Source organism: Psittacula echo, assembly GCF_963264785.1.
Source record: "Psittacula echo genome assembly, chromosome: 3".
NCBI classification, from domain to species: domain Eukaryota; kingdom Metazoa; phylum Chordata; class Aves; order Psittaciformes; family Psittacidae; genus Psittacula; species Psittacula echo.
In genome coordinates this window covers 110,620,060-110,647,764 of record NC_137736.1, presented here as the reverse complement: position 1 = coordinate 110,647,764, position 27,705 = coordinate 110,620,060, and the positions used below count along the sequence as shown (strand labels likewise).

The window sequence follows — 27,705 nt, the reverse complement described above, 5'->3', positions numbered from 1 at the left end:
TCACATTGCTTCAAACTCATCAATACGCTGCTTTGTATTGCCTTGTCGGATTTGTCGAAGAGTCTTGTACTTATCACGGCCTGCTTTAACATTCTCAGCATGAAGGACATCATTTTGTGTTTTCTTGGTTTCATCTCTGGCTTGAGCCAACTCAGAACTTAGAGCCTGTTGAATAAAATATTTGCATTTAAGTGCTCTGGCTAATCTTTCAATGTTCCTGGAATTTCTGATAACAACTATCCTGCAACTTGAATAAGGATCTCTTGAATGCCAATCTATGAAATGCTTGTGCTGTTCAGAAACTCACACTGCCTATCAGAAAGACTGCAGAGAAAAAGAAGAAAGAGTAGGTTCTTTCCTTACACTAGAAAAAGTGGGCCTCATACCATAATATCCAAATAGAAAGGTACCAGCAGGTTAAAGCAGAATTACCTTACTTTTCAATTTCTGCTTGACTAAAGACAGCCCTTGTTTATCAATCTGATCATGTTCAGAAGTTGGCCAAGCAGAAAGGATGTTGCATACACATGCTACTAGGATATTGCTGTGAGAAAAAGAAGTAGCTTTCCATTTATTCTCTTCCCAAACAGACATTTCATAACAAGGCAAAGGGATACCACTAACACAGATTATTATCCTTTGAGGGATAAGACTAGTCTAGGATAAAATGCTCCATTTCAGGGAAATAAGATTAATCCAAAATAGGCATAATTCAGTTTCTGCATTTATAACATCTGTGAATAACTGCAAACAAACGCAAATACTATTAAGCAAGCATCTGTTCATAGCACTTAATGAATTTCAGTACTGAGAAAGGAAAGCATTACGTTTTAGCATTCAGTGTCCTGGATACTATGTAATTATTAGAAACATTTACTGGCCAATGTGACAAGATCCTAACACTTTTAAGCTATAAAGCACAACTTAAGCCATGTTCTGTTTCACTTCCAGAACAGCAGGAGTGATATTGGTTGGTAAACTAGTAATAAACCTAGTAATATATAGAAAGGCTGTTTCCTTGGCACACTGTCATTCCAGTGAGATTTTGACAAACCAAAATGAAAACCCAAAGCCTGAATTATGTTGATACAACTATGAATCTTCATTACCTGGAGCTGTTTCTTAACACGTTCATTTTTCTGTGTTTCTGTTACCCGTTCTTCTTCACTCCTGTGATTCATGACACCATCAGAAGACAGTTCTGCACTGGCTTCAGCATTGTTCTCATCATGTTCATCATGTTCATTCTCTGTTGGAGGAATAACTGGTGGGGGAGGAGGTGGAGGAGGAGCAGACATCACAGATTTCAGTTCTTCCTTGGTCTTTTCCAAGTCCTCTTGGGCTGCAAAAGCCTAAGTATAATAAACAGTACTTAACATCTTTTAAAATTATTTATGAAGAGTCAGAAAAATCAAAACATATCTGAGAGGTCTTCACATCTCACACATGGAAACGGTCCTTTATAAGTAACACAGCTAGCGTATGCACTGAAAACTGTCAAATAGGAATACAGGGTAAAAAACCGTATGACTCAAAACCAGCTGTACTGGAGTCTAGCTATTTCCAGCAATAGTGTGAGAGAATTTGGCAGTCATATTGATTGTTTTCAACTTTCTTGGCCACCTGAAAATTAAGGCTCAGGGACTTCCCAAATCAAAGGTGATGTCTTTGAATTTTATATTCAACCAGCATTTCTGAGAATTTGTCCAATCATTCAATCACTTTTTGACCCTATGCACACAATTACTATTCCTATCCCATAGCTAAGTACAGATTTTGTCCAGGAATACTAATAGGAGGAGGAGTCACGCTCTGTTAAGGAGAACCATGAACATTTAGAAATCAACTATAGGGATTGTGGAAGCCCTATCAAACACCTCTCAGTAAAGATCAGAGGGGTCATTTCCAAGGGGCATCTTACAGTAAGCATCTGCTACCAACTCCCAAACCAAGATGATAAGGCAAACGAAGCAATATTTGGATTTCTTAAGCAAGCTTCAGGTCAACAAAACCTGGTTCTTATGGGTGACTTCAACTACCCAGTCATTTGTTGGAACAACAATACAGCAGCTCACATGTCATCCATCAAATTCCTGGCATGGGTAGAGGCCTGCTTCCTCATACAAATGTCAGATGTGCCAACCAGGAAGGATACACTGCTGGACTTGCTACTCACAAACCAAAGAAACCTGCTTAGTAGTATCCTGGTCAGTGACAGCCTTGGCTGCACTCAGTGCAGTGATCACAACAGTGTGGAGTTTGGGATCTGCCCAAGCACGCTGAAGGTTAGTACAAAGACAAAGGCTTTAGATTTTAGAAAAGCAAACTTCAGCTCACTCAGAGCTCAGCTGGGAGGGATTCTGTGGGAAGCTTCCATGGACAATAAAGGACCTAGTGAGTGCAGGGACATTTTCAAGAACACTCTCTTGGAAGCACAAAAACAGTTTACCCCCTTCAAAGGTAAGGGAAGCAGGGAGAGCAAGTATCTCCTTGGCTTAACCACGAACATCTGAGTCTGCTGAAAGCCAAAAGAAGTGTACCAGAGATGGATGAACACCCACTGAGAACTACAAGGGCATTGCCAGGGTATGCAGAGATGCAGTTAAAAAAGCAAAGCTCAGCTCTAATTGAAATTGGTCAGAAATGTCTTGAAAGGGTTCTTCAGGTACATAAACAACAAGCAGAAACAGAAGGAAAACACTGTCCCACTGTTAAGAAGAAGGGAATTAGTCAACAACACTGAAAAGGCAAAGGTTTTCAACACTTTCTTCACCTTCATCTTTACAAGTACTGTGGAGTCCCAGGCCTTGGGAACAAAAATCCAAGTTTATGTGAACACAGACACACCGTAAGTGAAGGAAGGGTTGGTATATGAACTAATAGAGAAGCTTGACTCCTACAAATCAATGGGCCCTTACAATATCCACCTGAAGGTGTTAAAGAGAATAGCTAATGTTGCGAGGCTGTTTTCCGCAATCTTTGAGAAATCATGGAGATCAGTTGACATCCCAGAAGACTCCAAGGTGGCAAACATCACCCACATCTACAAGAAGAATTTCAAAAGAGGATCCAGGAAATCAGAGGCCAAATAGTCTTACTTCAGTCCCCAGGAAAGTTATGGACCGAATCCTCCTGGGGGCTATCAGAAGTCAAATGTAGCACATGACTGGGAAAAGCCAGCACGATTCACAGAGGGCAAACTGCACTTGACAAAACAAATCACCTTTTACGACAAAGTAACTTCCTCAGTTGATGTGCAGCAAGCACTGGACATTGTCTACCTGAATCTATCCAAGGCTTTTGGTGCAGTTTCCCCACAGCCTGCTCCTAGAGAAAGCGGCACATTATAGTCTGGGAAAGTGTCTGCACAGTGGGTGCGGAAGTGGCTGATCAGCTGCACCGAGCGGGTGGTGGTGAACAGTTCCTTTTCAGACTGGCAACCTGTCACCAGTGGGGTCCCCCAGGGATCAATATTGGGCCTAACACTTTGATATCTTCATAAATAGGCTGGAAGATGGAATCCAGTGTACCCTCACCAGGTTTGCCAACAATGCCAAACTGAGTGGGGAATTGGACAGTTTGGACAGGAGAACTACCCTGCAGGAAGACCTGGATAGGCTGGAAGAGCAGGCTAACAAAAACCATAAAAAGTTCAACAAGGACAAGCATAAGGTCTTGCACCTGGGAAAACACAATCCAAGAAGGCAGCACATGCTAGGATCTGCCCACCTGGGAGAAGCTCTGTAGAGAGGGACTTTGGGGTCCTGGTGGGCAGCAAGCTCAATATGAGTGAACAGTGTGCTGCTGCAGCAAAGAAAGCCAAAGGGATGCTGGGTTACAACAACAAGGGCATTCACCAGCACAGGGAAGTCCCTTCCAACCTGGCATTCTATGACTCTGTGATTCTACTGTCCAGCTGCATTTGATGTGCCTTTGTATTTTCACAATATCCTCCTTTTTCACAAATATCCTCCTGATATGTTTTCTGATCCAACATGAACATTTCATTACTATATGTAAGGAAGCCACTTCAAACCTTTGACCATGTCTCTAGGATGAGAACTTCCCCCTCCCCCACCTGATTTAAGAAATAAGTTAAAGGAAGTATAGGCTAGCTTCAATCGACTGGAGAACAAAAACCTGTAAGAAAGGCTTCTCTAAAGCCTAACAGAAAGACAGATTCAATCCCATGGACTTCCAGTGGGATTTCAGCACTCATCTCCTTTAGTTTCTTTGATGTTCTGACTTCACACAGCAGGAGCTCATTACTTTGTGCTGCCATTCTGAGGCTTCCTCTTCTTTCTTTTTCTTGGCCTCCTCTAGAAGTGCAATCTTGGCAGTAAATTCAGCAAGTTCTGCTGCCTGAAACAAACAAAACATGAAGTAGAAGTTTTAACTTGGTATCATTATGGTTCTGCAGTGGAAGAAAACAGAACCTTTGTTCTGATCCAACTTGAAAAGGGTTAGTTACCATCCATCGCTTCTCTGCTAAAAACAGAAATTTAAGCATACATGACAAAGGGAACAAATCTGTATTCTCACCTGATGGAAGTAAGTCAGAAAAAATTACTTATCTTCTGCACCTCCAAAGCTTGCTGGGAAAGAGCAAGCTGTAGTTACAAATTAGCATTTGGGGCTGTTTCAGTTTAATACAACTTTAATGGTTCCATCAATAAGATTATGATTCTGGATCATAATCTCAGTACTATTAAGCTAAATCTCGCCTTCAGAATTGTGTTCTAAATTTACAGAAGATCAAAAGCAGTTTTAGAGTTGAGAAATCATTTCTTCTACTATTTTCATGCCTTTCTCAGTTTATTACATGCAAATCTTGAAGTAGTGTGGCACAGAATATGAGAAGATACTGTAAATGCTGGAAACAGAAGGGGAGTGGGGGGTAAGAAACAAGAAAAAAAAAAAACCAAAAACCAAACCACAGTGTCACCAATTCCTCACAATCACCATGAAGCTTCAGAACAGACCTTCCTCAGAGAACAAGCTTCCCAGGGGACTGCAGATGGAAGCTACTGTTGCTCTCAGCTGGGTAAGCCTGACACTCTTAGAAAAGAGAATGTAGCGAGTACTGTCAGTGTGAAATGCCTACTTCATCATTTGATCTCCTATAGCTCCAGAGTTGTTAGGTTTTTTCTTGCAACTAGTGGTAAAACTAATGTAGTTTTCTAAAAACCTTCCCATAACAATCTGTAATGTTATTTCACATACTTTTATCTGTGTTTCAACATACTTGTCAATTTGACAAAATGGATATAACCAAGAATAAGGGCTAAATTTTCAAACACCTTTTTCAATTTGTTTCAAAAATAGGGTTAAAGCTTCTTACTAGCTGCTCCTGGTTCTTCATTTGATCAGCTGCCTGCTTGGCTAGAGCAGCTTTAGCTTCTTCAGCTGCTCGACGTTCTTTTTCCAGGCGCTCTGCCTCCTCTTTTGCACGCTTTCGTTCTTGATCCAGTTCTAGGGCTCTCCTAGTCTGTTCCTCTAGCTCTGCCAAAAGGAAGGTTTGCAGACAGGGTATCACTTTGCAGCTCTTCCTCACATGTAACACAGGTAACAGCTGTAACATGTTCAAAAATCAAGTAACCTAAAAAGCTGTCAAAGCTTTACAAGGCTGTCTCAAGCTAAGAAGAGCTGTTGTTGAGCTTGTTACCTGAAGGTTTGCACCATATCTCATTATTTTCCCCTCTAAGACACACTTTGGATATACTTCATCTCACCTGACAGTTCTGACAGCCCAGTATTTAAGGAAATTATCACCTTACTAATAAAATTTAACAGCCAAATGCATGTACATATACATGTACATACACATTCAAACTTCTGTGATTGGTAAGACTACATTTATTTATTAAAATATGACAAGATTCAAATTAAAAATTCTCAAATCTTAGAAGAGAACAGGAAAGGGAAGGAACACACAATTTCCAAATGAAAGGCTAAATTCAACAAAATCCTAGAGGAAGTACTAAAAATTGTTCTCTTCCACTTCCCTGCTCCCTCCAACTCCAGGTTTTCAGCACGGTAAGCATTTCATATTCTGAGTTGAACTGTACACATTAGCTTCCTTTTCATTAAAGAAAACTTAAACTTTTGCTGTATTAGGAATGGGGTTTATATTACAAATACACACACATGCACACACCAAACCTTAACACTGAAGGAGAATATCTCAAGTTAAATGAAAACCCTATCCATACCAAGAGAATTGTGGAACTAAACTATCCAACTGAACTAAACCTTGCCATCAGATATAAGAAATCCAGGACCAGTAAGAGCTCACCTTTCTGAGCTTTCATTGTTTGTTCCTCGATTTGTCTTAAGCGTTCCATCAGTTCTTCCTTTTCACGCTCTATTCTTTCTTTTTCCTTTTCTGCTATCTCCCTTTTCTTCTTCTCATTTTCTAATTGTGCCCTGAAAAATTAATAAAAGTTGGGGGGATTTTTTAACCTCAAACAGATTAAGTTCTACTCTAAGGATGCTGGTAGTCCATTTTTCAGTTTACTTGGCTACCAGAGGAGCACGTAATTTTAAATGTTTAAAATTCAGTTTACAATACAAGAACCACCAAGTTGCTGTTTCAAAACATTGTCCAGAAAAACAGTTTATGAACAGAACTGCTTGGTTATGGTTCAACCAGTTAAATCCACAATTATACCTGTATTTTAGACATGTTTCATCTGAGCTATAAATGGCAATGGTATTTTTAAATATACAAAAGGTAAGCCATGACATTCTTCACTGAACTTGCTTTAAAGGTTCACCTGTAGAGTATAAAGGACCCTAAGAATTAAGCAATAGAGAGTTAAGCCTGTTTCACAAAAACATAATGAGAAACAACTTTACAGCTACTATTACAATGCTGAAAGCTTAAAAAAGATACAGCTTTCAATTTAGACAGGTGAGCCATGACAGTCCACAAATCTGCTTATACATTACAGAAAAAAGGAGCTCTCTTCTCTAGAATACTAAGATGCCTATTATTCTATGACTTCTTAAAAGGGTAGAAGAATTTTTTAATTTTGTGGAAGTTTGTTAATTACCTTTCCAATTGTTTCTGATGTTTCTCCTCTCTAGCTTGGGCCTTCATCTGTTGCACTTCAATTGTATCAGGTTTCCTCCTCCTCATGTACAATTCATGATTTCCCATACACAGTGCCAAAATTCGCTTGTTAATTCTGAGACGAGGTGCATAAAATACAAAATCCTAGCAAAAAATAATTGCAACATATCCATTAGCATGAAAATACAGTTGTGACACGGCAGAAAGCATTACTGCATGCTTGCATTTGTTAAAATTAAACTAACAAGTATTTTGACATTCAACCTCTGAGTAATCCAGCACCATAATCTATAAATCTAGCTACTGTCAGGAACATGCAAGGCAAATTAAAAATTACACCCGATTCTTCCACGTAGATGTTACCTAGTTTACACTTTTTTTTTTTTTTTTTTTTTTTTTACATAAAACTTCTAAACCACTCAACACTATTCCCTACTCTGTTTCTGAAGAGCTGTGACCTAGGAATTCTCATGAAATGTGTTGCTGTAATAGAAGACAAGAAAAGAAACACTGGGGAGTGCGGGGTGGAGAATTTAGCATCTTAGACTATGGCTTTTCAACACATCACAAAATATTAGTTTATTAGTTGACTTAAATTGAAAAAGAAGAAAGAAAAAAGTCTTAAGGGTATCAACCAGAAGGAAAAACCAAACAAACCACACTTCAAAAAACGAGATTTCCTTTTGATTACTGATTACTCTACTACTACTACTACTAAATGTCAAAGTATTTACTCCTGCTGTAACACTAGAGCAAGTCCCTGCAGCCTTATAGCTCTCCATATACAAAGTTATACTATTCTACACACTACTTACGGGGGCCTTTTTGTCAATTGGCTTTATGACAAATTTTTTGTCGTTAAAAGAGATGTTTCTTATTTCACTCCAAGGAAAACCAATCTTGGGTGTTAGCCTTCAAAGAAAAAAAAGTTCTCATTAGAAGCACCAAATATGTGCATTTTATTTATGTCCACTAAGTCTTAATTATTTTTATTTCCACTATCACACTCGGTGACATTTACAAAACATAACAGTTCAGGAACTTCGTTTTGTGATTTATTCTACTACCATTAAATAGATGCTAAACATCACAATCTTGTACTGATATAAGCTATTGATAATTTTCTGTGAAAAGAATATTTAAATATAAGAAAAGTCTGACATTTGAAAGACTGAAATTAAATTAACCTTCAGCACTACCGTACTTCAGTTTAACTCAGTTGTAAGATACATGTTCAAACATTTCTAAGTTCAGAATAAATTTATTCCCCTTTCATCTTAAGTAAAATAAATTCAGTCCAGGAACCCTTACAGTATATGCACAAACTACATAACCATAAATAGTTTTCTCCCTGAGCACAGAAAGTTTTTCCAATTCATACTGTCTTAATTGCAAGCTTTAGAAAATGGTTCAGTATTTGATTGTTAACTACTGGAATACCAAAAATTGGTTGATTACTCAATCTGATCAGAACATTTCCTGAGAATTTCATTCTTTCAGGAGTTACATTGCCATCTAATGGCAATTAAGGTCTACAGAATTTTGTTATAGAGTATATACATCGGAGAGCATGAAGTTTCAGTTCAGTTCACAGCTGTTATCTGGTGTTTGACACGTTTAACTTCAAATCACCATGAAAGGGCTGCTGACTCAGATATTACAAGTGTTTGGAAAGAAACAAAAGAGTAAGTCTGTTGTTCTGTTTCATTTTCTTCAAATTTTGTACATATTAGCTTCATCCCTCTTCAAGTAGGACAAAACATTTGATCTCTTTATCAGGACAGAAGATTATTTTTTTTGATGTCTAAAAGGTTTCACTTTTTGATACCAAGGTTTTTCATGCTCCAACAGCTGTAACAAACCCTGCTCACTGCTTAGAAAAATGTTTTTCATCAAGTATGTTGCTCAGCTTCTCAGTGTCCTTTTCATCCTGACTGAAGCAGAAGTCATGAAGGAGTGAAACAGAAAGAAACCATATATAGATGGTTTAACTATCATACATCCATATTAAGCAATGTACATTGTTTCCACAGAACTGCTCTTCCTTTCATAGAATTGTAGAATAGTTAGGGTTGGAAAGGACCTTAAGATCATCTAGTTCCAACCCCCCTGCCACAGGCAGGGCCACCTCACACTAAACCATGTCACCCAAGGCTCTGTCCAACCTGTCCTTGAACACTGCCAGGGATGGAGCATTCACAACTTCCCTGGGCAACCCATTCCAGTGCCACACCACCCTCACAGTTAAGAACTTCCTCCTTATATCCAATCTAAACTTCTCCTATTTATGTTTTAACCTGTCACCCCTTGTCCTATCACTACAGTCTCTAATGAACAGTCCCTTCCCAGCATCCTTATAGGCCCCCTCCAGATACTGGAAGACTGCTACGAGGTCTCCATGCAGCCTTCTCTTCTCCAGGCTGAACAGCCACAACTTTCTCAGCCTGTCTTCATACAGGAGGTGCTCCAGTGTCCTGATGATCCTCGTGGCCCTCCTCTGGACTTGTTCCAACAGTTCCATGTCCTTTTTATGTTGAGGACACCAGAACTGCACACAATACTCCAAGTGAGGTCTCATGAGAGCAGAGTAGAGGCACAGGATCACCTCCTTCGACCTGCTAGTCATGCTCCTTTTGATGCAGCCCAGTATACGGTTGGCTTTCTGGGCTGTGAGTGCATACTGCTGGCTCACGTTCAGTTTCTCACCGACTTCACGTGATCAGGGGACTGAAGCACCTCCCGTATGAAGACAGGCTGAGAAAGTTGGGGCTGTTCAGCCTGGAGAAGAGAAGGCTGCGTGGAGACCTCATAGCAGCCTTCCAGTATCTGAAGGGGAGACGGACTCTTCATAAGGGACTGTAGCGACAGAACAAGGGGTAACGGGTTAAAACTTAAACAGAGGAAGTTTAGATTGGATATAAGGAAGAAGCTCTTCACTGCAAAGGTGGTGAGGCACTGGAATGGGTTGCCCAGGGAAGTTGTGAATGCTCCATCCCTGGCGGTGTTCAAGGCCAGGTTGGACAGACCCTTGGATGAGGTGTTTTAGTGTGAGGTGTCCCTGCCCATGACAGGGGGGTTGGAACTAGATGATCTTAAGGTCCTTTCCAATCCTAACTATTCTATGATTCGATGATTCAGTTCACTTCTCTTCACTTTCCCTTCACTTGCATCCCTAGTTAATCTTTAACATTCAAGTATTCTGGCACTTAACATCTATCTCTCTTTTTCTATCTTTTACATAAATTAGAAGGTCTTTGAGAACCTGTTTGCTAGATGTTACTGAACACACAAAGTGATTTTTGTATAATCTCAGAGAGGAAAGAAGTTCAAAATGATTATAGCCACTTACTTATCATCATGCTCATATATATTCAGACCCAAAGCATCAACTCCTAGCCACAGTTCAGTTCCTTTTTTATTCTTTATTTCAAAATAGTTGACTCCATACATTTCCAAGTCTTGTGCTATCTTAAGGTATTCCATCATAGAATCTTCCCTAATGAAAGAAGAAGGGGAAAAAAGGAAAATCAGAAGTACATTGTAAGAATAAGTGAACTGCAGAATAACTAATTAGTGTAAAATTTAGTTAGGAATTAAATCTCTTTGAAACTCGTATGCATGTTGACTCAGTTATTTGTAGAGTTCTGCAACCCAATACCTGATCATCACACTCTGTCTTTTCACCCCTGAGCTAAGGAAACACTAAATACATTTTAGAGGCAGGCAACTGTGGCAAAGCCAGGTGACAATCTTACCAGAAATCCTGTGGGTAAACCAGTAACCTAACTGGAAACTCAAACCTCTGTGAAGCTTTCATGGAAGCTTCTGGTAACTGCCTAACCTGGTCATAATAAAAGAAAGCCATTTCCAAACAAATATACCATCTCTCAGAATACATCCTAATAATAACAAAAAAACCCTTCAAAGTCTTGGACCATTTTTTACATCATTACCTTAACATTCCCCTGTGCTCTTCATGCCAGTTCTGTATTCTTTCTTCCCACTGTTCTTTTGTCAGTTTGTGCTGTTCTAACACGCTGTGAATAGAAGTTGTTGCTATTAAATGACACTGACAACCAATTTGACCTCTTAAAGTTGTACAAAGAAGTTTGGTTACCCAGTGTAACATATGCTTTAATTGAATAAATGTAAACATGAATTCCTGTACTCTGCTCATCTCTAACCCAAACAGACACAGAAACTTTGCATTTCAACAAAAACACTTCTAACATAGTATGAAATCACTTCTTTTTTCATAACATTCTGTACTCTTTGTAATGTACAAATCACACCATGGCATATCTTAACTTTCAGTAAAGTCGTAAGATGCAGACCTATAAAATCCCCATATGACAGTGCTGCAAATTAATCTCTAGGTATGCAGATACATACAAGCTTTCATTCTGCTGTTGTTTGAAAAGAGAAAGTAATAAATTAAGACAAGTTAGCAGACTAGTTTGTTGGCGAATGTAAAAACAGAGACAAGATAACCTTACTAAGGAAGTCAGAACAGTTGTTCCCCTTCTGTTTACTCAGGAAAGTAAGAACTTACTACTCTCCCCTATATTTTTAGGCAAAGTACAATAAGGAATAGATTGAGTAATGCAGAAGGTATGAGTGCAGTGTTTATTTCGGTCTAGGGAAGTGCACTTTTCAGTGGTTGCCATGTGACAGTCTGAAAAACAAAGCCCTACTCTCAAGCTCCTCTCACAGAATGGATGAGTTTGGAAATGACCTCTGAAGGTTATCTTGTCCACTCCTCTGCTCAAGCAGGGTCATCTACAGCTAGTTGCTCAGGACCATGTCTAGAGACAGCTTTTGACTGTCTCCAAGGAGGGAACTACACAATCTTTCCAGGCAACCTGTGCCCTCATGGTGACTTGGGTTTTCCAAAATGAGTCAGAACTTCTACTTCTATAGAAATTCTTTGCATCTTCCTCTTTTTGAATTGAATTTGAGTTGAAAGACATGAGGCAACGGGCACAAGTTAAATGCACTTGAACAAAATTCTTTATTTCTTTGATGCGGGGATGGTGAAATGCTAGAACAGGTTGCTCAGAGAAGTTGCAGAGTGTCTATCCAAGTAAATACTCAAAACCCAACTGGAAAAGGCCTTGAAAAACCTGTTGTAATTAGAATAGAATATTTCAGGTGGAAGGGACCTACAATGGTTATCAAGTCCAACTGCCTGGCCACTTCAGGGCTGACCAAATGTTAAAGTATTTTATTAAGGGCACTGTCAAATGCCTTTTAAACACTGAACGTCTTGGGGCATCAGATGACTCTCCTGTGAGCAGGGTGACTGGACTAGATGACCTTTAGAGCTCCCCTTCCAACCTCAAATGATTCTGTGTTTCTATGATATACTCAAAGCTGACAATGTCGCTGGTGACAGCCATCTCACCACTTGGACCCCTCCGTTCTCTCTTAAAATACTACTGATGAAATGTATACAAAGACTACTGCAACAGAATAACTCAAAAGACTAGATGCCTTGTTGCTACCCAGCTCACCCTTTTAAACCAAGAAATATGCAGTAATTTTGACAGGTGAACACTAAGACTCTGTAAATTAACATGAACTGCAAATCTTTTGTCACCTTTTTCAGTAAAACTTTGCAAAGCTGAAGTCTACTTCGGGGAAACAAGTAGGCATTTTTGACATTATATTGTATATTGTTCTTAAGTGTTATTATGAGGTACTTAGTTCTAGTATGCATTCTAACACAATTATTCTTGGTTTGCCTCTTGTCATCAGCGAATTTGTCAGAAAACTATGTGCTCACCCAGCACACATTGGCATATGACTAGTTCAAAGTATATGCTGGAAAGTCATCTGAACATTATCTACTGAAAAAAAACATCTTAAGTATTTGAATTTGTGTCATGCACAAACACTCCAGTGTTCACAGGTTGTCATCGCAACTGAGCAAAAACCAAGACTTGTGAACTCACATATATTCAGTAATGGCAGTTTTACTGATTCTACATCTCCTGTCTTCCTAACAAAGGGTATTTTTCCAGGTAAGAGGAATATAGACTTCAGTGTCAGAAGGAGGAAGTAAACAGCCAAAACCAAACTCTTAGCCAGAATTTTTAAAAACCTGAAGCATTTCTTTCAATACTACACCACAATCTTTTGAAATGCTTTTTTGCTATGAATTTCCTAAGCTTAGTTACACTACCAATCAAATCTCCACTTTTAGTTTTCAAACAAAATTCAAAACATATGACTTTTAAAGAAACCTCTAATTATTCCATGTTTCTCATGTCTTTGAAGATGCACTTATGTTAACATACTTAGTTAGCACACATCTGTCCATGATATATCTCTATGGATTCATCTACACTAACAAAATTGTCTAACTTTGTACATTTGTGTTGCAATGCTTCTCTTGGCGCCAAAACATGCCAGGAACAGGGTTCTAGTTGCGTAAAGAAACAAAACGATCATCCCGGTGCTTACTTTTCCTAACCAACTAGATGAGTCTACACTCAATAGCAGTGACAACAATTGAGTTCCTAAATTTTCTGTCTAGGCTAGTATTTTCTGCAATATATTCTACAATACACTTTACAATTATTTTCCAGGAAATAATTACAATTTAAGTGTACAAAACCATCAGAACCTGAAGAAAATCAAATACACTAATACAGAAATCACCAAGATGAGTTTAGTAGAAGCAAGCTGCTAGAAACAATGTATTATTTTGGAGTACTTCGGAAATTTGTTCAACTAAATCTGTGCAGATGTCTGTGGATGACATAGCTCTCAAGGAACCTATGGTTGTGATGGTTCTTTATTATTTAGAGTCTAAATTAGGATCTCTAAATTTTACTAGCAAAACATGCACTCTTATGAAAGCTACCATTAAATGTACATTATCACTCAGTATTTTAATTACAAAAAATGTGCTGTAATCAAGTTTAAATGCAGCAGAGGATGCAAAACTAGTCTCACTCACCGCTGAGGGAGAAGCCTGTCATTGGCTAGGTAGCCTAGTTTATGTATCTCCTTACTGTAATCTCCATACTTGGACTGGACAGCATAGGAAGCCAGAAGAACTGCAGTTTCTGGTGGGCAATATATTTCATCATTTAAGATTGCTTCTTTGACTTGCAGGAAGAAAAGTCTCTGAGTTATTTCCTGAATTAATTCTTCAGATACATCCTCTGGAAAAAACTTGGCCCTAAACTTAAACTGCAAAGGATTTTCTTTCCTTACATCTTGCTGTGTTACCTGAGGGAGAGGAATAAAGAAAAAATAAAAAGAGTGCTAAATGGTGTATTAAATATAATTAACTCAGCAGTAATGAACTCTCTAGCTCCTCTACACAGAAAGCCAGTGCTTCCTGACAAGCCCACTGTGGAACTCACTAAAGGTTCACATGGCACTGAATCATGTACACTGACTTGGATAAATCACACTATTTTGAAACACTACTCAAAGACTGGTTAAGAGGTTTTTTGTAGGCTTGTGTGAATTTGTACTTATCACAATAAAGATCTGGAAAAAAAGTTGTAATATATACTAAAAAAATCAAAACTATATCCAAGACTGAATTGTAGGAAGTAACAAATTAGGGTCTAACAAGGTTTCTTTAGCAAGAACTACATCGCATTTCTTCAGTGAAGTATAAAGTTGGATTCTTTTAAAAATCTTTGAACTACTGAAGTAAACACACATGCTTTGCTCCTGTGCAAAAAACCAAAATGGCATTAATCACATTCTTTTTCTAGGATGGATAAGCGTTACGATTTTTGTGAAGAAATCAGATGTGGTCATCTTAAGTGTCTACTTCAAATTTCAATGAAAACTCATGTAGAAATTTCCATTTCATTTGAGCTCAGCACTGATTATGACTAAAGCAAAACCACTCAAATTTAAACTAATTTTAACATCAAGCAATACAGTGATTGTTAAAAGGTACATTCAAAGTAAATCTCAAACGTCCTAATTCCTCAAGCACTTTATTACACATTTAATTTAATGTGCACCAATAGTCCCTCTAGAACTTCTTCAGTATGCATGAAATCATGCATCTGTTTGGTTGACTCATAGAAAGTTTCAAAAACTGTAAATATAATGCAACCATTTAATCATGTACATAAGGCAGCGTAAGTACTATACTCAACACTTCAGCTGTCAATTTTTAATGTTTTTCTCTCTTTTCATTATTGTCCATCTAATTTATATACAGCACTTCACTTTAATCTCGCCAGTAAATGATTAGTTATGCTCTTAAAGTAATGAAACCTTATTTGCACATCTATTCTGTGATTTATCAGATCTTTCCTGTATTTACCACAAACATTTAAATAGTCGCTTGCAAGTTAGAGCCAGTTTATGATGATGCATTTAAGAATCAAATGCTACAAGCTTTTTTTAAAAAAAACAGATAACTGCCTTATCAAAATTAAAGGAATTAGCACTCCTGTGTCGCTCCTGAACAGCACCAGCAACTTCACTTGCTGAAGACCTTCACTGGGTTTTGCAAATGACGCACCAAAACCTGTAGTCTCCAACCACTGGAGGCAAGCCATTAGGGCTAACACATTGTTTGTAGCACTACATTTATTGCTTATGATACAAGACATATATGAAATTCTAAGAGACAGCTTTAGTAGTTAGCAGGTTTAATTTGTGGGATTTACCACAGAGGAGAAGGAAAGATTATTATTAAATGCAGACAGTGGGACTTGCTCCTAAACCCCCCACTAATTTACCTCCGAATACTGAAGATAAAATAAAGCATTCTTAATTAGGATGAATTAAAAAAATCTCTGTATTCTAAACAGTGCCATTAATAACCTGACAGCCAATATTAAAATAAAACCTGACCATTCAAACTCATAAACAGAATTTAAAGTAATTGGTTCCCAATAGCTGGGAGATACAAAGTGCGCAGTGCTACTGGGGACAAACAAAACAAAAATTGTCCTACAATTTACCTACAAGAGATACATAAACAGCAGTTTAGGAGTCTATTATTAGTGCCTTGTTTGAAGATCTATAGCTGCATACACGCAAATTCTTGAAGCTCAAATACTTCACATATACCCTCCCCCACACACAACTGTGAAATATTTACTCTTATTATTTTTTGCTAGATGAAAAGAGGATAATCATATGAATTTAAGTTTTTCTAATGTATGCATCACCATGGTACTAGAACTGGTATCCTACTCAAATGCTGATGCAGCTTTGCGTGGGTTTTTTTTTAGAACCAATCAAAATTAACACTATTTTGTCATTTAAAACAAATGAAAGCAACTTTTCAACTAAATTTTAAGCCAGCTATAGCTCACCTACAATAATAAAGCAGAAAGCCTTAAAAAAGTGTATTTCAAACTGTACACTTGCCTAAATATTAGGAAATTGTTACCTTTTTATTTAGCTTCAGCCAAGTTGAGTAGCCTTTGCTGTCCACATACTGTAGCCCAAAAAACCAGACTTCACGAAGACCAACAGTTTTTACCACCTAAAGATAAATGATCCATAATCATCAGTAAATGCTACAACAGGATATTTTTTAAATGGTAATTAATCTACAGAAACCATCTCGAACTGAAATGCAATCAAGTTTTACAAAAACAACAAAAACCAATCATAGCAAAACATCAGGTACAGGGAAGCATTAATCTCAGAGTTTTAAATTAGCTCAAGTACCATGTTGCAAAACTACCAATTGGAGTGTGCAGCTTACTGCATGTATCAAAATCAGCACCTGAGGAATATGAGGTAGTAAACAGGAGTCTGGTATTTGAAAGCATGTCTGGAACTTAAACAGGGGAAGTTTAGATTGGATATAAGGAAGAAATTCTTTACTGTAAGGGTGGTGAGGCACTGGAATGGGTTGCCCAGGGAAGCTGTGAATGTCCCATCCCTGGCGGTGTTCAAAGGCAGGTTGGACAGAGCCTTGGGTGACATGGTTTAGTGTGAGGTGTCCCTGCACTTTTCATGGATGCAACCTGATTCCTTTAGTAAACACTGTTATTTTCCCTAGAATTCCTACACCAGTGACTTTAGTACATAAGAAATACTAGCAACATTAACTCGTTCTTAGCATGGTTCTGAGTAACATTAAACTTGGTGTCCTGACACAGAAATTTCAGACCTGCTGCTGCTTTTGGCACAGATCTCCTGTATGATGCTGATCAAACTATTTATGGCTTTATCAGATGACTGAGAATACTCTTTGCTTTGCAGCTGTCCAAGTTGATCCTTGGTACCTGATCAGCTGTCTGAGCTGCAAAAGACAGCAATAAGAACTGCACCTGCTCAACAGCTCTGCCCATAAGGCATAAGGAAACAAGTGCTTATGCTCACAAAAGAACATTTTGCTCTCACCTGCTGACTACGGCCCTTCATATGGGATGCACACTGCATGTTTTTAAACACAGGCAAGTTGCCTGCTACAATGCATAGTTACACACGTTTGTGAACCAACCCTAAAAAACAGCTGACACATTAGCCTGCTTTACTTCAGGCTCCACAAAAAAGGAAAGAGCATCATCTATCACTGCCTCTCAGCTCAAAGGAAAGAGAAAAACATTTCTGGAACTTTGTACCAAGATAATATAAGCACTTAGGCATGGCCATAACGTGATACAAAAAATAAGTACAGAATGAGAAACTTAGGAGTTTGATTCTGCCTCAAAAGATCCATTAAGCAGCTTCAGGCAAGCCTTCATCGCAACTGTAAAAGATTTATACAACCATCACATCCTTCAACTTATCTATTAATAGGCAATAAAAACTTCTTGGAGAAGAAAAGCAACCAGAGCAATAGACATGTTTTGGCAAATCAAAACATACACATAAAGACAACCTAGCAAGAATTTAATTGAGTCAGCTTCCGAAAGTTCTTAAGAGAGGCTTCTGAGATACCTGGGAAGGACAGTGGGGTATACCTTGAAATAAAGGACACAACCCTCCCATTCTTTCTGAATGGCAACTACAGTAAGCCAGAGGTACTGATGCTCAGTATTAACACCTTATTGAAAACAACAAAACAATCCCCACCATTACCACTAGTGTGTGGGAACACCCACCACAGGGCTCTTCCTCTTCTAGGAAAGTTATAGATGCTAAATTGGTTGACTAAAGGACAGATTCCCTCTTGCCTATTCTGACCACTGTCAGGACAGACAAAAGGACTAACAATAAATGTGTTAAGACATCTTCTAAAATACAAGCAACTTTTTTTTAATGGGTTTGTGCAATAAATAAGAACTTTACTGATATTCACAATGGAAAAGATAAAGCCAGAGACATCAAATGCTGTTAGTAGATGAAGATGATGAAAACACATACACAATAGGAAACAAATCAACAACTCCAGAAAACACCAGTTAAAAAGCTTAAAAGAACCACTGACTGATGACAAGTTGTTTACCAAAAATGTAGAGGAGCACTAGACAACAGCTAAATTCATGGAGGTAATTTTCTGCAATCAGTAACTAACAAGTCTATGCAGAAATGGTGGACATGACAGTAAACTTTTAAAAGCAGTCCTCAGTAACAGTGTGATTTGATTCTCTTTCTATGAACAAACAACATAACTTTTGTCTGAAAATTTCATGCTGGTTTTGCAATACAGTTCAACTGTTGGTGTTACTCTGTGGAACTATGAATTTAAGATTAGGTTGAAAACGCTTCTCTCCTCTCACATAACTCTGCAGGTTGATTTTGCTTGAGCTAACAATTTTTCAATTTAAACTTCCAGAAGTTGATTGTAAGAGCTGGTCAGACGTCAAACGCCACACAATGAATTGAGGCAGAAAGCTGAAGAGAGCATGAAAAAGAAATCAGAGCTGGATCTTTGTTTCCCATTTGTGAATGCCCCAATTTGGCTGAACCTGATTACCTGGGCACAAGACATTACACAACAGAATGTCACCCCACCCAACACAGCATGTCAGAAGGTATCAAAGGTTGGTAAAAGACAAGTAACAGCTTAAGCCTTATGTGCCACAGAATATTGTACTTTTTATTTGATGGTGGTGTTGGTTAGATAAAAAGCAGGACAGCCCTTTTCTTCATGAGGTCTTTGTAAAGAGTCATGAAGTCCGAAGACACACTGCTACTGATGTTACAGAACAGGGTGGGAGGAAGAAGTGTTAAGAGTCAGTCATTTAAACAAAAACTGGAAATGAACGTTCATTCATCTAAAAAACACACTTCATTTAAACAAAAACTGGAAATGAACTTTCATTCATCTAAAAAACACACTACCAAAGGAGAATGTGTAGTTCTAATGGGTCTGCAATCCATTAGAACATTAAAGCCGTAATTTTCGCTATTCCATTTAGCCTCTTCTCCCCCCCTGCCCCTTTTTTTTAACTTAAAATTTCAAACTGGATCATAGGACAACATTACTTCTCAAATATTTGGGAAGTGAAAAAGTATCTACAGCTTCCATTCATGAAAAAAAAAAAAAAAAAGAAAAGAAAAGGTAAATTTCCTCAATGAAGTTTTATTGTTACATTCATTATTAAATAGTGAAGGCTATATAAATTATTTTACACGAAAACACTTCTGCTTTCTCAAGCTATGCTTTAATTCCCTCAATAGTTTTATGTGTTTGTACACATACATACACAGAGACATAAATAAGTTACCTGATCAAAGAGCTGCTTGCCTGTTGTACTGGGCTGGATGGCAAATTCCAGCTCCGCATCCATTGTGGTTACTCTGACATTGATCTACAGAAAATAAAGAAATATTTAAAATCATACTATAACAGTATCATGCTTCTACATGCTATAACAGCATCATGCTTCTACATACCATGATTAGCCTGTAAGAAATAACATACGGTAAGTAAATTCAGCAATTTTAATGGCCTTACATCCACACAGAACACAGCAGATATAAAAATGAAAGATTTGAATAAAAAAAAAAAATTCTCTTATTTAGTATTAAAGCATACTCAGGATAATATTTAACACTAGGTTTGAAGGTCAAAGCAGGGAACAAAGTTCAAAATCATTTTAATGGGATAGCTGATGTGACTACTTAGCACTCAGAGAACACTGGGACGTTCAGCTACTGGGCATTATCTTTCAGTGGGCTTCATGTAAAAGTTTCTAGTCATATACATATCATTTTAAGGTCTTTATACTTGACAATATAAAAAGACAAGCAGCCTCCTGTCCTGCCATTTCTAAAATAAAGAGGTTCAGCAATCTTAAAGTATATAGAACCAGAGCTTTCACACCTCAGGACAGACTACTAAACAGGCTTTTCATCAGTGGAAGAGGAACTACAGAAACTAGCTGCCCTTGATACTGATCCCTTTCATTACCTTACTACAAGACTGAAAAATCACATCTATACAATTAACTTATTCCTTTTCCTAGGAAAATAGAGGACCACTTTCTGGATGACTCTTGACAATCCTTGCTTTCATTTGTTCTAAACCAAGCAGTTAAATATTCTAGGAGATAACTGGAAGCCTATCTTACTTGAAGTACAACAGTCTGTTCCAATTTCTCTTCAACTGTTACACACAGAAGTGAGAATTCTCATGAAACAAAGCAAAGTACTAAATACACGGTTCTGTCTTCTCACTGTTAGAAGTGATATCTTTAGTGATTAGGAATACAAAGTGTCAAAAGTTCAAATTTACTTTGCTATAAATGCAAAACCCAGAAACATGAAACCCAGAAACATGAAACTAAAGGCACACAGATATATTCTAATTTCTTTTGCTCTACTATAAAATAAGGAGCAGGAATAAATTAGGACTTGTGTTACAGGTTCTTACACTACTTGATCTATGTCTGTGTAAACTATTTCCACTATTTTTCATAATTCTGCCACCAGGTGGAATACTTTGAGAAGTGAGAGCCTGCAGAAGCCTCTGCAAGAAAAGAATACAAAAAGGAGATCTACGGTAAAAAAAGAAAACTGAATAGAATTTTCCCTCTGCAACAGATTACACTTGTTCACTCCTTTCTTTAGTGTCAATGTAAACGACTTTGGCCGTAAGCTGGATACACGACAAGAGTAGTGGGAGTCTGAGGACCTCTAGGTTATAGACCTGCAAGCAGGATAGATAGTGGAGGTTAGCAAACTGGTTTTGTGTGCAAACACTGATAAAGAACAGGAGTTGAAGGCTTTGGAGTAGATGACAGTAAACTTTTGATTGAAAAAAAAAAAAAAAAAAAAATAAAATTAGAGAGTGTGTGTCAGGAAGAGGGCCAAGAGGTGTTTTCTGTAGATTCTCCTGCTCTGCTCATATTGAGAAGAAAAAAAAAAATTGCTTATTCTCTAACAGAACAACCCATTTTGAACAGGTCTGTTAAAAAAAAAACTGCCAGTTGACACTGGGTTGACTTGGGGGTCACCCCTTAATTATAAAAAGTTAATTTGTTAAAGCAGCTTTTCAATTTTAAAAATGAAGCTTGCTTACTTGTAGCTGCCCTAAAGCAAGTTACAAAAGATAAAGCTAAAATGTAACTTTATTAAATACCAAAGACTGTCATTTAACAGCACCACTGCCAAAACAAGAAGCATTGAAGGAGATCTACAAAGCATAGTAAGTTCAACTAATTACAGCAGACAAGTTCCTAAAGAGTGGCAGCAGAAAATTCCCACATAAATATCCTTATAATAAATGTCATAGTCTATAAAGGCAAGAATTACTACACGCAAGTCTATATTCCTCACAAGAACTAAAATATTCAAACAGTATAATAACAGATATAACAGAGAGGCAAGCTCAACACAGTCTGTAAATTCTGGTCACTTCTCGATATTACTGCCTCAAATAAAAGCTAAATAACAGGTGCTGCATCTGCAATAGATACAAATACACATCAGGAGTACCAGCCCACTTACAAACCTTTAACTGCTTCAGTTTTCAGCAATTTTCTTTTTCTTTGAGCTTCTGATTAACAGATAGCCCAACTGCTAATTCATATCTACACTTCTGGCTCTCCTAAGAAAGTCACAAATTCAATGATAGCAATATTAAAATGTTACCTGTTCTGATACGAGTTAAGAAGAGTCTCACAAAGTTAACACCACACTTGGTATTTTCCTTTTGAAGGCATGTGGACTGACTTAAGATTTTTTGGCATGCAAACACTGAGCTTTTACTACCTTAAAACATTGTTTCACAGCTTCAGTTATTTCTAGACATGAGGTTACTGTTGGCAAAGCTTGAGACTGAGCCCACAAGGTCTACTTATCTAAAACTCAATCAAACAGCACCCTCCCAACAAAATCAACCCCCTGCTGTCAGTTATGCTGTCTGTAAAATAAAACTAACCAACTGCATTAATAAGACTAATTAATAAGATTAATAAAGGCAGGGAATTGAGAAGACAGGCAGAGAAAGAAGGCCCAGTAAATTAATGGACTGCCACTCATGTAACCTGCTCCTGGGTATCCAGCTACTTTGAAGCAACACTCCTAATGTGACATTGGTGACAGAGGGAAATTATTTGAACCACAAATTATGAAGACAGACACCAATCTGAACATAAGTACTCTGAACTGACTTTACCACATGAATATGGAAATGGGAAGGAGCTCTTGCAACGGTGACAAGAGAAACAGATGAAGGTTTCCCGATGCAAGTGCTGGAAGGCTACCACTCCTCATACCACAAGACCCATTTAATGCCTGCTTTTCAATCTTGCTCTCACCAGGATCACACATCTTCCTTCAACTTTTGGGAACTATGACAAAGAACTAGGTAAGATGTAACCAATTCCTTCAGCTGCTCAATCACAACACAAATCCTCTTCTGCTGTGCAAAGGCTCAGGGTAAGAACTGCAACAAGTCTCATTTGGTATGTTCATACATAATTTTGACTGAACTCTGAGCAAATGTCTTCTATGGATCCCACTCTGGTACACTAATCAAGAAACTCTGTAGATGATTCTGCAATTCATAGGAGTATGCCTGAGAAAGCATCCCTTTTTCCTGAAGTTAAAAAGTGGCTATATGCAAACATTATCTTTGGTGCCACAATTTAACAATTTATATTGCTAATTACAGAACTAGATATCTCTAGCCACATATTAAATACTAAAATACCATGGTGGTCATGTCTGGGAACCACTTAAAAATGCTGTTGCAGTCTTAGTAACTGAGTAACTTAAGATTTTATAAATCCTCTGTCAAGGTCCATGTGGTGAGTTGGAGGTGTGGAGAGAGCACGTGGGGTACAGCAGCAATGCAGAGGCAGCCTGGAGCACCCTGCCTGGATTAAGACCTCTGCTGTGGTGCTGGCAGCAAGCGGATCCTACACCTCATGGTGATTAATCTCAAAGGGTAAAAATAAACAAACCTACTAAGAACTGCCAAAAATGAGAAACAGGGAAAGTCAATTTAAAACTATTCCCCTTTGTCCAGTCACAACAGGCCCTGCTAAAAAGTCTATCCCCATCTTTCTTCTAGGCCCCTTTTAGGTACTGAAGGCTGGTCTAAGGTCTCCCAGGACCCTTCTCTTCTCCAGGCTGAACAACCCCAACTCTCCAGACTGTCCTTATAGGAGAGGGGCTTGAGCCCTCAGGGCATTTCTGTGATCCTCCTATGGACCCTCTCCAACAGGTCCATGTCTTTTCCTGTGTTGAAGACTCCAGAGCTGAACACAGGACTGCAGTGGAGGGTCTCACCAGAGCAGAGTAGAGGGGCAGAATCCCCTCCCTTGACCTGGTGGACATGCTCCTTCTGATGCAGCCCAGGATACAGTTGGTTTCTGGGCTGTGAGCACACACTACCAGCTCATGTCCAGGTTTTCATCCACCCGTACACCCAAGTCCTTCTCCCCAAGGCTGCTCTCAATCCCTTCATCCCTCTCAGCCTGTATTGATACCAGGGGTTGCCCCAACACAAGTGCAGGACCTTGCACTTGGCCTTGTTGAACCTCATGAGGCTCGCATGGGACCACTTGTAACACTTGCCCAGGTCCTTGGCCTCAGAACTAGAAGTCTGAGTTCACCTGTATTTTACGAGAGTTGGTTCAAATGACTTTAGCATGGTCAAGGTTTACCTACATACATGTTATTTTTGTGAAGGGAGCAACTTAAGTTTTGATAACATGTTGCAAATGGGTTATGAGGACACTTGCCACAGCTCACAGAATAGTATTTATTAAAAAAAAAAAAAAAGTAATAATGAAAAAAATCTGAAGTAATTTATCTGTGGAGGAATTTATCAAAATCAGTGAAGAATATAGTCAATGAAGATACATGGAGCAATAAACATCCATGTGCACATATTAAAAGCACACATTTTATATTAATTATACTTTTATTGTACTCTGTCACTGCTTTAAGACTTGAAAAAAATATAGCTTAATAGTTTAATACTTCCTATTATTATACTTCAGCCATTGTGTGCAGATGTTTGTTGTGGCACTTCAGCTTTCATAAGGAAGCCCAAAATTGAGTAGGTATCAATATTAGTAAGAAAGCCATTTCAAATTACATGGAAGAGGTTTCGCTTTGTTTTGACAAGCGCAGTGTGAATTAGTCACGTGTAAAAGCCACAAAAAACAGTCCAATTGTCAGGTATAAGAAAATTTCATATGGCAAAAAAGGTTTGTTCACACTAGTGCAGCTGATAACTATCAAATTTGCATATTAAATAATTTGTGTTAGGGAGTAGCAATATGTTGGTCCCACTGATTTACACACTGTACAAATATAACACTCTGAATATCAACCTCAAAGCAGACATTGGAAGAGATGTAAGAGAAAAGTTAATGAAGATAAGGTAAAAAGATAAGGATTAAACAGCATTAGGAACAGAAGGCTACAGAATAATGGCAAAGAGATTTTACTAATAGAGAAACCAAAAGAAAAGAGCCCTCCAAACTGACATCAGTTGTCTGTTTATGCTGTATAAACAAATAATCTATTCAAACCATAATTAAATACTGCACTACACATCTCAGATTTTCCTGTAAAACAACAAGGAAACAACTCAAGGAAAAAAGTAACTTTTACAGTATTTTAATTCAACCACTTTAGAGAAATTAACTTGATCTCGTACATATTAATTCAAATTTTAAACATACAATATCATTCAAGAACGTGGTATCTACTCCTTCTGAATACACAACATTGTACAACATTCAAGCCAAAAAAAAAACCAAAAAAACTTCTTTTTTAATCTTAGTAGCTTTGACATCTGCCCACTAATACCCAGCATAATGCTTTCTTCTTCACGCCTTGCTGCCTTGTGCAAAAATGCTGCAAACTACCAGCAGAAACAGCTGGTAATTTTAACTCCTCATACACCCTATAAATGTAACTAATATTTCAGTCAATTAAACCTAATCTTCTTAGCCTATGAAATGATTAACCGTTATGTAACTAATGAGGTCTAATTTTAGTTTCTATGTTTCTATTTTTGGGGGAGATCTTGGAGAAAGGCATACAGCTGAGAAACATTCTGTCTGTTCTTTTAGGAAGAAAACACCAAAAATAAGATTGAACAAATATTCTATTCTTCAGCAAGCAGAGAACTAAATACACTGAAAACGGAACTCCAGTTTTGATTACAGCAGCAAGGAAAAAAAAATACAGGAAAAGCTCCTAAAGATCTACCATTCAGAAGAGGCAACCAGAGCAAAATCTGAGGTTTCATTTTTATAGATAAAATTACTTAACCTTTGACATGTACTACTTCTTCATTCACTGATTACTAATTATAATTACAGCAACCTGGAGTTTACAGGAAGAAATCCATGACGTTTTCCAAGAAATGTAATTAATTTAATTTCATTTTTTAATTGTTTCTTTAATTTAGCTTCCTTCTAAGATCTCACATGTGCCTATTTTGCCAGGAGACATACAAGAACATCCCAGCACATGAGAACTCTTTATATAAAAAGCCCCTCATAAAAGGACAAAAAAATTATCTCAGCTTCGGCATGAGTCCAGCTTCTCTCCTAAGATCTGGTAGCAAATTTCCATTCCTAGGGTGGATTGTGAGCTCTTCCAACATCTCTGCTATCTCAGTTTTAAAGATGCTACTTTTCTTCTGAACAACTGCAAAACTGCATTTCCTATGATTTTCTCAGGTCCTAAAAATAGAGGGAACCCTGCCTGCCTAAATTTCATGGTTCCAATCACAGAATTTAAGAAGTAACCTCACTCAGGCCATCTTTCTTTTAGTCACCACTTCTGAGACCTCACTGCTCTGTAGCACCATGGAGTTGGGGGCTTCAGGAAACACATGTGCTCACAGTTACTCTATGCTTCAGTCTTAAAATACAGTTTTCCAGTTGAGAACCTCTATCAAAGATACTACTCAATTATCATAGCCAGCAATAAAAAGGCCAGAAAACAGTATGCTGCAAATACATTTTGCTGTCCTGAATAGTGCAGGTTTTTTGTAAGAAAAGGGCAGGATACAAGTAACTACCCCCAACTTCATGAAGTGCCAAGATATTGCTCCCAATCCACAGGTGAGAAAAGAAGAAATAATAGAAACTATATTGTATGGCCATTTAGACAGTAGTTCAAGAGCAAATCTCAGAACACATCTTCTAGCCCTTCGACAGGCCCATGCTCACATCAGTCAGTAAGCTGTAACAGTTTCAAATGCTGGCATGCAATACAAATTATTCATAATAGTAATTTCTGATTAAAAGCAAAAACCTTTTATACACAGAATCATGGAATAGTTAGGGTTCTGTGCATAGATATGAGTATGTCTACACACAATGCACAAAGACATGTTTATTCTTAGTAACAGATCTGCTGCCCTGCTCATAATCTACTACCTCAATGAAACATCAGAAAACCAAGAAAGTCCAAAGGCTTTTACATAAACCAATCGAGCTGAATAGAAATAACCTGTCCTGACAATTCAGATCCTTTTCCGAATGCTCTGCTCACTGGATACAAGGGGAAGAGACAACCAAAAGTCACTTAACACATGGCAGATGAAATCCTGAGCAACCAATATCACATCAACAGCAAAATAATCAAGCTGCTGAATAATTATCTCTTCAAAGAATGCTAGAACTATTATCAACACAAAAGCTTGAGGTTTGGGCTTTTTTTTTTTTTTTTTTCCCCTGGATAGAAAATTGATGAACTCCTTTCTCAGCTGAAGTGAGATGAATAGGAGACCACAAACATTGCTTATTTCCTCCCTTTAACACTTACCTTCTAGGTTTCACTCTCTACCACGGTAAAACTACCACCTACGTGGTAGTCACAGACACTTTACACATGTCCTGGCTTCCCCTGCCAAATCCTGCAGCAAGTTCCTCCACCAATCCTCACAGACATTGAGTCAGGCTCTAATAATGCCTCCATTAACCACTGTATGTCACCTCATCTCAAAGTCAACAATTCTTGAAAAGTCATTCCTCCTGCCAGCCAAATGGGCTCCAAGTTCATTGTGGTTTGTAAGTACTACCCCATCTCTAAGTTAATGCTCCATGTAACTTGCAGTACCAAGCTTTCTTGATCTTTTTTCCACATTGGTATTAAACTATCTCAGCTCCAATTGTACATTATTAGATCTTATGAAATCTAGAAAGGGCAGAGTCAAAACAACTACAGCTGTTATAACAGCACCACTCTAAAACATGAAAACCTTGTTAGATTTTAGATGAGTGAAAAAAACAGCTGCTTACTGGTTTCGGCAT

At 38.0% G+C, this 27,705-nt stretch overlaps 1 protein-coding gene across 2 annotated transcripts; it reads right to left on the bottom strand.

Moving 5' to 3' along the window:
- Window positions 1–27,705, bottom strand: RDX (radixin; the record flags this gene model as incomplete). Of its 2 annotated transcripts, XM_080613194.1 has the most annotated exons (14): window positions 1–165; window positions 1,110–1,352; window positions 4,270–4,362; window positions 5,342–5,502; window positions 6,296–6,426; window positions 7,056–7,219; window positions 7,891–7,987; window positions 10,425–10,571; window positions 11,029–11,112; window positions 13,449–13,499; window positions 14,040–14,314; window positions 16,461–16,556; window positions 19,699–19,782; window positions 27,694–27,705. In XM_080613194.1, 14 exons carry the CDS (start codon window positions 27,703–27,705, stop codon window positions 1–3), a joined length of 1,803 nt encoding a protein of 600 aa, XP_080469320.1. The 2 variants fall into 2 exon arrangements, with proteins under 2 accessions (XP_080469320.1, XP_080469321.1); XM_080613195.1 differs by lacking the exon at window positions 13,449–13,499.